Source organism: Lingula anatina, chromosome 10 (assembly GCF_051362555.1).
Source record: "Lingula anatina isolate TDL-2025a chromosome 10, LinAna3.0, whole genome shotgun sequence".
In the NCBI taxonomy this organism is placed as follows: Eukaryota; Metazoa; Brachiopoda; class Lingulata; order Lingulida; family Lingulidae; genus Lingula; species Lingula anatina.
The window spans coordinates 16,412,990-16,424,376 of NC_141776.1; the positions used below are offsets into that span (position 1 = coordinate 16,412,990).

The 11,387-nt window shown below is 37.3% G+C and overlaps 1 protein-coding gene and 1 long non-coding RNA gene across 2 annotated transcripts; one reads left to right on the plus strand and one right to left on the minus strand.

The window, feature by feature from the left end:
* Positions 1-1,108: 1,108 nt before the first annotated feature.
* Positions 1,109-7,302, minus strand: LOC106157739 (uncharacterized). The gene is made up of 10 exons (XM_013533477.2): positions 7,080-7,302; positions 6,376-6,571; positions 5,809-5,961; positions 5,371-5,456; positions 4,782-4,989; positions 4,326-4,490; positions 4,093-4,178; positions 3,820-3,893; positions 2,844-2,977; positions 1,109-2,606 (listed from the first exon to the last, which is right to left on the minus strand). Exons 1-10 carry the CDS (start codon positions 7,140-7,142, stop codon positions 2,464-2,466), a joined length of 1,308 nt encoding a protein of 435 aa, XP_013388931.2. The 5' UTR covers positions 7,143-7,302; the 3' UTR covers positions 1,109-2,463.
* Positions 4,895-8,878, plus strand: LOC147759691 (uncharacterized). Its single transcript, XR_015331480.1, has 2 exons — positions 4,895-4,977; positions 8,358-8,878. It is a non-coding gene; the product is annotated as an uncharacterized LOC147759691 (long non-coding RNA).
* Positions 8,879-11,387: the final 2,509 nt, after the last annotated feature.

The window sequence follows — 11,387 nt, forward strand, 5'->3', positions numbered from 1 at the left end:
GGTGCTTGCCTGTTTAATTCACGGTACATGTGCCGGTACATGTGTTTGGGCGTGCATAAACCGAGATAAATGAAGGAACATGTATCAGCGATGACATCTTCTTAAATCAGTACATGTGCAGAAGGGTGATTTTCGGACTCGTTTTCCTCGTTTTTTTTTTTTTTTTCCTCATTGGGGGTTAACAGAAGTAAAGATGATAAACCATTAAAACTAGACACCAAGTATGACACATGTAGTCCTCCGGCGTTAAAGATAAACTTGAAAAAAAATGATTTAACGACATCTACACAGGCTAGGAAGAACACAAGAGTTTCGAAAATTTTCGAAGAAATCAGCAATTTTACCTCACCATCATACCGGCTTGTCTTAAAGAAAATTATTCCTATTAGTCACAATCTCATGTTGCTTTCTGCCAATCCATTTATACACATAACTATATTGGCCATTTAACACTGATATATCTCTATAAAAAAATCAAGTTTAAAGCATAAACTGGTAAATTGTATACCGTTTCATAGTGACGACGACAACGATTTGGAACATAATTCAAACATTTATTCACATACTTCTGTTCATACACACATGATGGGAACCATCCTCTATTTCTTGTTTACTTATTTTCTTTACACCATCTTTTACTTGATCATAAGAATATTTCGTTCTAATTTGTCAATCATCAACATGTATTCCATATTTCGTTATTAGGCAATCTCTGTGAACCTTGTTTAATAATAATAATAATAATAATAATAATAATAATAATAATAATAATAATAGTATAAGAGATTAATAAAAGATAAAACAAATTGACATTGACATTTCCACTAACGATTAAAATATGTCAATCAACTGTTTTCAGTAGTATAATAATATTAATAATTATAACAATAATAATAATAGCAATGTTATTATTATTATTATTATTATTATTGCAACCTTAATCTTGATATCACATACACTATAAGAGAATGATAAAAGTACATAAAACAAAATGACATTTCCAGTAACGATATTAATATTCAGCCAATCAGCCTATTTCAAGTAGTTACTTTAATAATAATAATAATAATAATAATAATAATAATAATAATAATAATAATGGCGTTATTATTATTATTATTGCAACCTTAATCTTTATTTCACATACCCTATAAGAGAATGATAAAAAATAGATTAAACAAATGATGACATTTTCCACTATTGATTAAAATAGTAAATCAATCAACCACTGCACCAGTAATCTAAAACAATACAAATAATTTTGATATTGCGAGTTTCCACACAGGCTGTGATGCAAGCTCTTCAGTAAACAAAAGAAGGCAACATCTAGTCATCTAGCAGGAAAAGGCATACTATAGCCTCAAGTATAGAGTTGTCTTCATTTCTATATAATTCGCCAAAAACAATGGTGACATACAGCTATAAGAACCATCTAACACAAAAACAGAAAAAAAAAACAAATTATATGCCAATTTAGTTGTGTAAGTGCACTAAGTCACGTGACCATATGGTCACAGGTCGCGGTTATATGAACACTGTTCAATCATGAGGTGGAGTATGCACAGTATATAGATTAGCAATTTCAACGGAGGGGCAGTTTACATACCGGCCACTCCAATTTGGTACTCCAAATGGCATAAGATATTTGTACAAAAGAAAGAAAGGCAACAACAGTATCAACGAAAAATTGTGACAAAACATGCTGTCTACGGATCTTATTCGTCAATAAAGGACATTTTATGCATAACGTTGTTTACAAGTTTGGAACATGAATCAAAATGTTTGTAAGCACTAGCACTCCATGCTAATCTTTAAAAACTTGTCACATTTTCGTATCTTACTATAATTTTCACGAAATTTTGATATTTTCATATTTCCGTATGTCTTGATAAACTTTATAAAGTCATCTGCTTTTCGTAAGTGTGTCAAATATTTGTTTGGGCATCTTTCGATAATCTTCATAAAACTATCAATTTTTTGTCATCGTCTGATGATTGTCTTTATAAACTCATCACTTTTTCCTACCTTAAGATAACCTTCATGAAATTTTTATCTTTAAGTAAGCATAGGTAGCATCAAATTTAGCCTGGTGTAGCTTTGATGTGGCAGCATCACCTCATAGAGGCCATTCAGAATAGATGACTACTAGAATAGATGAACAGATGATCCGAGTACTAACTGATCCGCCGACTAAATATGGCCAACCCACTTCAAAATCTATGCCGCTGATTCCCGATGGTCTCCCATCTCCAAACGCGCCATTAGACGGATTAAATATTGGCTCGGAGGTTTAATTGCTAGGCCCCTGCAGCAACGGTGCCTGTGGGGGAGGGGAGAACATCATGGAATTAGCGGCATCGCTTTTGAAGTGGCGTCGGCGATATTTAGTCGGCGGATCAGTTGGCATTTTCTATTCTGAATGGCCCCTACGACAATGCTAGTATTCGCATTATTTGAAGCCCCTCAAGGCAGGACGACCTCCTCTGCAGAGACGAAGAAACTTGTCTGCCAGCCAGTGACTGCATCCACCGGAGACCCCCCGCATGAAGAGGTATGTATGCTGAGTACCAGGTTCCCTGCGGGAAGACCCGTACAAATACCGCTCACTGGAATAATAAGAATTACGTCGTGTGTACATTCAAAATGACAATAGATGGCAGTTAAGTGTATGCTGGCATAATGCCAAAAGTAAGACAACTTCATTGAAAAAGATTCCAAATGTTATCGAAATCAATTTGATCACCACTAACCTTTAAACCACCAATTATAGAATAGATAATAATAACTATGACAATAATGACAGGAAACGATCGAGTTTAACCCCTACTGAGGTTACGTCATACCTGTTATGGGGAACAGATGCCGCGTTGTTGTTTGGTAAGAATTGGTGTTGCGAACGCCGTGCACCACGTGTGTCGACACTGGGCACAGCTGTCGGTCAAACCGGAACTCCCACTTCGTGCAGACAGCTCTGGCTCTAGAAAAAATAGGAATATCACTTAGTTTTTGACTGCAGAGCAGGGACTAAAAGGAACGGCGTTTCCAACTGTGATATTTTGTTACGTTTTTGTGATAAATGCATGCATTAAAGAAAAAATCGAATTATGTAGTCAATGCAAAGCAGACACACCAGGGACCACTGTATAGTATTTAGTATATCTGAGATGTACTCGTACCCAAGTTAGATCAATAGTACTTCATTCAAATAGAAAAACCGCGCCTGTTTTGTGTAAAAGGAAATATTAATACTAATGGACCACTCAATGATTGGTGACTACACTTGTGCACGTCGGATTTGTCCTAAATTGAAGAACGCAAAATTATTTGACAAAATGGTGTGCAAGGAATGCATTTTCAGCCAGTCTAAGCGACAGTTCACAATGAGTTTTAGTGCACACAAACTCCACGGGGACTCTCGCTGAATGCAGTCAGATCAACAGTCAACGCACATACACAGGTATGCCACCTCCTTGCGTCGTGTAGAATACAGACCAATGGTGATTTTAAAGTTTCAAACAAGAAGAGTACGTGCGCATTACCTAGGTCGATATTACTCATTGTGAGCGGTCCCTAAAAAGGTCATACTATACGTACTGACTGGTCATCACTGTAGCCGTCATACTGACCCTCAGGCCACTGGTGGAGGACATCTTGGGGTAGATCATGCTTGTTTCTTATAACTGACTTTGGGAGATAACCGTCGTGTAGAATACAGACCAATGGTGATTTTAAAGTTTCAAACAAGAAGAGTAAGTGCGCATTACCTAGGTCGATATAATTCATTGTTAACGGTCCCTAAGAGAGTCATACTATACGTACTGACTGGTCATCACTGTGGCTGTCATACTGACCCTCAGGCCACTGTCGAAGGACATCTTGGGGTAGATCATGCTCTGAAGTTGATATAAATACGTTCTATTGCCCCGACATTGCATGCGCATTTGACGTATTTGACTGAGTGTTTTAATCCTATGTAAATTTGAATGGAAATGCATGAACAAAGACTGTATTATCATCCCTAAGAGAGAGAGAGAGGGAGAGAGAGAAGGAGTAAGTGAGAGAAATTTGATTAAAAATGATGAAATGACGTACCTCGATTTCTGACAGCCCCGTGAAGTCTAGGTTGTACCAGTTCCAGTGACGAAGATTGAACACCTGTTGAGCAACCTGAGGTTGATCTAAAGATAGAATAAAAACGTGCCTTTACACGTCCATTAATTTACAGTTTTTGATATCCAACAGTACATGTATCATGGTGTTTTAGGGAAAAGTATTGGAATCACCAAAAAAACTACCCAAATACATGTGTATTCAAAAAAAGGTACCTGCAAACTGTGGCTTCCCGAGCCTAACTTCCTCCACAACAATCCTGGAGACACCATTAACGCCAGGGTCCGGGTCCATTTGGCTGAGGTTGCCATATAGACAGTGTCCAGCATTCAAAGCAACTGCATAATCTCCTTGGCCTAGATTTTGGCAAATCCCTTCAACTTTAAAAGACAATGAACAGATCGATAATCATATGAGTTCTACTACGGTGGAAGGATTTTCACTAGTATTACTTGTTTCTGACTAAAATTTTGCAATTTTTCTTTCTTTTAATCTTTCTTACATAGTGTTTTTACGTCCAGGTGTCCATCTTTTTCAATCAAACAAAATACCGGCATAATGACTACCTGCACCTATGATTATTGATTTACATACAAATAAAATGTTTAACGTAATGAAATATATAGACCGGAAAGATAAACACAAGATAAAGACTATTAAACGTCGCCTACTTGAATGAGTCGTCTGCGTTCGGATGATGGGATTTGTGAGCCATGCAATGGCTCCATCTATCGGAGTGGGAGCTTTACACTCTTCTCCATTAAAGGTAAAATAAAATCGAAGACATCCGGGTGCTGAACTTTGGGATATTGCACCTAAGGCCCCAAACCAACGTACTCGGAGAGATGTATCGGGAGCCAGTTTGGTGTAACTAAATACCTGGGAATATATAAATTCATGTCTGGATGTTAAAAATGATACATCTCTCTCTCTCTCTCTCTCTTTCTCAATAGACATGTATATGCATGTGTTGCAAGTCAAGGTTTGCATATGTAATAGGTACTGTATAGTGAAACATTACCTAACTACATGTACAAGGTAAAAATGTTACTTTTAAATATATGTGATATTCCCCACACTTTATAAGACGAAAGATTTGTAAGAAGAGAATGGGTTTTTGAATCAAACATTTTAAGAAAACGTTTGATACGCTAATGGCAAATCAAGATCTCTATTTCCCTGATCAAAAAGGCTCAAAGATAGAGGCTTTACATATTGTATAATTCTGTTCACATATACATGTACCAAAGTTTCACATACCGAAGCGCCGTATATCCCACTAGCTGTGTCCGCCGTGGAAAAGGTATGTTGTTTTACATTAAAGACAGTGTGGTGGGGACAGGGACCTAAAACAAACGATATTTGTGTGAAGAAAAGTATGGTCTTAAGCACATTACCAACTTTTCCTCGAAAATTGTTTTTTTATTTTGTAAAATAAAATATGTTATGGTGTAGGCCTACTGTGCCATTTCATACCATGATTTAGTACATTATACCATGCTATGCTATTTATGCCATTTAATGTCATGCTATATGATAGTCCTATAATGCTATGCTATACACTATACAATTCATCCATACCTTGAATCGGAGTAGATTTGAGGTATGGTTTCCGTGTGATTAAGTATGTACTGCGTTTTTGTACGAGCTACACGGTATGATATCCTATGCTAAATGCCATGCTATACTACAGTGTACCTTCGTTCTCCCCCAGATCGACTTCCTCGGCTGTTATTTTGCAGTTACCGGGTGACCACCCCAAGTACGGCTGGCTTGATATACCCGGCAGTGTTCCCACGTTGAAACCAATCTGAATGGTTCCTGCCGGAATATTGTTACAAATCCCTTCGACTGAAATGAAATATGTGATACAGGATACATATACCACAGTGCACTGGTATAGTTTTTAGCCTGTTGGTAATTCATAGTATAAGTATATTGCTCAAAACTCTGAGCCCTCTTAAAAGCTGTTTTTTTCTTTGTTTCTATAAAGTCGACTCTAGAAATGAAAACACAACCAAAGAAAGGGGAATAACTAAGAATATTTTGCTAGAAGAAATGTAGGAAAAGAGAGCAGTGCCTCATCGCAAGTTCTACACACGAAGCTATGCCTCTAAATTTATAAGCACTTTCTATAAATATATCATATCATATCATATCATATCATATCATATCATATCATACCAAAAAAACTGTATATTTGTGCCAAAATATCATTTCCCTAAAGTCTTACAAAGAGTGTTTGACGTCAGCCATGCTACTCACATTCAGTATGGAGATAATACTCTCTATCAGCCCCAGTCCAGTCTACGGCCTCGATACCAGCAGGCTCAGTGCAAGGTGCCCCATTGAACGTGAAGTAAAAGCGAGACCCCCGATCGGAGTTGTAACCACCCATTATACTTCCAGACCAGCGAACTCGCAGCGCGGTGGATGCGTTCTTCTTTATGTAGTTGACATTCTGCAATGCATGGATAGTATTTATAAGTTAAAGGTGCACTGTGGTATTAACAGAGGATTGCCCTGGGTTTCAGGGGACACTGAAAACAATATCCTGAAAAAGGAGGATACATGCTGCTAATAACGAGTTTCTACTGACCTAAAACTCAGAATGTTGCATGGTTTTTACTTATATGATAAATAAACCAGTTTCTTTGGTTTATTTTCCACTTTACATATTTTCAATGTGTAATTTCATGAAAGCGCTATACCAATAGATATTCTATTTCATGATGTACGTAAAGTCATATGAACTGATTCCGAAAGTACTGCCTGCATGCATGCCTATATTTTTCTAAAAACATTTCGAAAACATTTCTGGGCTTTTATCTTGTAAAGTACTTTGCCGCCAAAATTACTGTATTAGTCTAATTCTGTTCCATTTCAATTACCATTAATATATTTATTTTTGATGTCTCAAAAATACAAAATATTGGCTAGGCTACTATAGTAGACACTGTTAAACTAACCAGCACTTGGCCGCCAGTGTTCGAATACCAGCTATTCCACGTCCACTGCTGGACATTGTCCATCACTCTGTTACACGTAACTTGAAATTAAAGGCACACAATGAGCGTTACGCCTTCATATAACAATTAAGTAATAGTATCTCAGACACGACATGGAATAATGCTAAATAGACACATATTGTGTGATAACACTGAAATTTTGGTTTATCGCATGACACATTTACCTGTGGGACATTTAAGCAGGGGTCCAGGTCTGCAAATTATTCATTTCATCAATCAATCAACAATCAATAGATTAAAAAATAATAAGACGTTCCTTAATTTCATCACACGGTTAATTGTGTCAGCGCGTTCATACTTACTGGGCGCGGTTTTCAGTTGAATCCTGCACTGTCTGTCGTTACCGTACACCCGGGCCGATTGACAATTCTCTTTGTATCGGTCACACTCTCTGATACACGGGAGCCGGATAGAGGTAGCGGTGCTCTATACAAGGGTTTAAGTGAAATATCATAAAATAGAATAAGGTAGAACAGCGACAGAAGTAGAGTTATATATTTTTCATTTCGGTAATGTTATTTTACTGAATTTTACTTTACGTGAAACGGTCCAAATTTTCGTAATGGTACATATATATTGGCTAAGCTACTATATAGTAGACACTGTTACACTGACCAGAACTTGTCTGCCAGTGTTCGAATATATATTTATACGGTACACACAGCTGGGACGTGCGTTAATTTGTTCACGTTGTAAATTAAGTGACATTACCAGATATGCGTTAAGGTTTTGTCTTCAGTTTTTACTGCTATTTAATTTGTCCAAAATACAAAATACCTGAAATTTTTCAACTTAACTATAGGCTTGAGCATTCATCTCCGATGATATTTTGCCTTTCATATTTAAAACCATTGCATCAGAAATTGTGATGTATTTCATAAGGCATCTCGGTCTTATCATTCACTGTTTATAGGTATTCACGTGTAACCCCATGTTGATATCCAGATATACGGCAAAGAGTCAGTTAAAATTTATAGTGTACAAAGTGTATGGAAAGTATAAAATTTCCACACAAATCTCATCTAAATGACTTAATTTCATCAATTAAATGTGGTGGAATTTAAGGGGTCAATGGGAGGCATATTTCTATCAGACCTGTATCAGCAGGACCTTTAAAGTAATCTAGTGCTTACCCTAACACTTTTTCCTTTAGAAATTTCTAAAATATTCGACATAATTATCATTATGGACTTCATTTATCTTCTTAATATTTTTTAGTTGACTACCGTCCTACCTGACACAGGACTTCGTTTCCAAACACCTGGCACACGTGATCATCTGCAATTTGTGAAGATTTCACAACTGAAGTACACAAAAAACTTTCCAAAACCAAGAAAATCGTGAAACTGCTCAGTGACATTTTCACTAGAACGTGCGTCAACCGCACCTCTATACATTGGTCTTTAAACTAAATATCGACAGACAAGAATTCCACAATTATTCTATGGCACAAACAAATGTTGACAACGCGTTGCCTAGGAGACAATGTCAAACTTGTCTGTGATTGGCCGACGGAGGATCAATTTCTTAGAAATGTGCCCGTTGGTTGGTTTTCACATATTTCCCCTGCGTCCTCCTCTTCTAATTTTCAGTGGCTTATAATCAATAGAAGCGTGACGACATCACAAGAAAGCGAACATGCGTTAGTGTACAAGTTTGCACTCGAAAATGATTCGCCTTTAAATATTAATTTTAATTTAGATCCTACAGACATAAATCGACATGTATCGCTGATTGAAGATGGACGTTTTGTTTTCTTTTGGGCTACATTAAGTGCTCTGAGTTTAATTTTTGATGTGCACATCCAAACACTTCACATACTAAACTATTTTCAAGGGATATAAACAGAGAGTCGAGACTTTCAATTATAAATCGGTTGGGAATCGGGTATTGTTAAATTACATACACATAGTTTTTCAAATAAATCGTTCATGGTCGCAGTTTAATTTTTGATGCTTGCGTTGTTTCAACGTTTGCATCCTAACACTTCATGCATTAAACAATTTTCATGGGATATATACATAGACTTGTGTTTTGATGGGAATTCATGTGTAGTCGTAGGATATGATTCAAATATTAAACTTTTCAATTTCTACACTAAATCACGGATGATCACGGACGTGATCGAAAGCTCTCTCAGGTATAGCTCTATTTTTAGTTTTATATTTGAATCATAGACTTGTAGCTTTCAATCATGCATTGGTCGTGGAGTTACAAAGTTACATCAGTTACAAAGTTTCTCATATACCCCATACCAATAAAAAAAAAATGTCACCCCTACGTACATACGACATTTTCTGCCTCTGGTCGCCCTACATAATTCATGGCATGGGGCGTATTGGCTACCATGGTGTAGGCAAGCTAGTATTGGTCAACGGGAACCTGAACGTAGAGCATTACATGTAAGTTCTGGAAAGAACTTAAGGAATTCTGTAGAGAATATGTTAGGTGAACATGACCACCCAGTTATGTTTCAACATGATAATTCTATTCTACGTAGAGTCAATACAATAGTAGACTGGTTAAATGCTAATCAGATCCAAACTCCCCGATGGCAAACTAAATCCTTAGATCATAACATCAATGAGAATGCGTGGATATCCTGGGAAATGGATAACCCTCCAAACAAATTGTGTTTGGTACTACACACCAGTGTATCTTGGGTCTAAGCACCTAGCCTGAACAGTTGAAAGCACTTAACTTCCCTTAGCTATCACAGTCGATTTAGAAGGGAGTGCCATCAATTATGGAATTATAACCGCTGATACTCATTACCATATCTTATAATCTGTTATCAGTTATTGAGCCGCCTTCTTGCTGAAGAGTTTGTCCCCATATATAATTCAATAGTCATCATTAAAACACAAATGAAGTAAAAATGAAATCGATAAGGCTGTTTTCAGATCAAAAACATTAACGTAGTTAACAAAAAAAGTAGTAATCAGAAGGGTTTCATGGGGCTTATAGCTGTATGTCTCGAACCACTGAGCTATGGAAAGCCCCTAACGTTCCAAGCCTTCGCGGTCGATTTAGATAGCAGGACTGTCATCGTCTCTCACAGCTATCACCAATGATACCAATTATCGTATTTTACTCAGCCATCACTTACTGTGGCTGTTCTGATGATGGAGTGTCTGTTCACATCTACAATTCAACAATCATTACTGGGAGCATGAAAGCTTGAAAACATTCATTTGTTTTACAAAATGGAATTCATGGGAAAGATATGCAGATTGGTGAAAAAAGAAAGAGTTGAACTTTTGAAATGAAAAAGTAAACTGGCAAATAAATAAGACCTTAGAAATTCAAAGTCCATGTAAATCAGAGGAGTAAATTATTTGAAAAAAAAATCAATCGAAATGCCATTTTCCCCATTTCTCACCCCTTTCACCAAAAAACATGTATCCTACAGGGAACCAACCTTTGACGGGCAGCTTAGCAGGGGGAGTGGAATTATTGCCCATTATTGCAAATTTGGATGGAAAAGGTCCACTCTGGATCAAGATCTCTGGATTTGGGTTGTGTGTCACTTCTCAAGCTGAATCAATTAGGGGAGTAAAGGAGACCACATTTGCAGACCCCCAGCTCCTTTGAGATTGTTGGCTCCCGTGACCTGGCTGTGTATGCATACCTAAGCCATATCCATGAAAGTAAATCAAGACCTCATAGTGGGAGACCATAGCTCTCGTTTACATTAAGGGCTGTATAATTTTCTGTTTTGCATCAGATTGACAGATTGACTGCTTATTAGCCTGGCTAATACTAAATTGAACGGCTGTACTTAACATGGCCAATTACCCGAATTTAGAAGGATCACAGAACCAGAGAGATAGAAAAAACGCACTGCCCAATGTAAAAAAAAGGCATGAAAAGCATGAAAAACAGGCAGACAGGTCGACGGAGCTTACAGCTAGCTGTTATACACCGTAGGGGAGCATTCTAATAGGCACATCGGACTTTGTAAGACACTCCAATTCTGCAAGGGCTCTTGCTAAATGCAGGGGCGGATTTAGGGCGTCTTCTGGGTCTTCCAGAAAACAGTCAGATTTTTAATTTTACATTGACGGGTATCTATTTTTTTCTGTCGGAAGACGGTCAAAAAGGGAGGATGAATCAACAAAGATAATTTGGAAGACTCAGAAAATAACTCTGGATCCGCCCCTGAAAGGCCCCGTCACACTTATTCAGAATGAAAAGGATTCTAGCGGAACCAGCCGGAATGAAGAATTTTCAACATTCGTACTACAT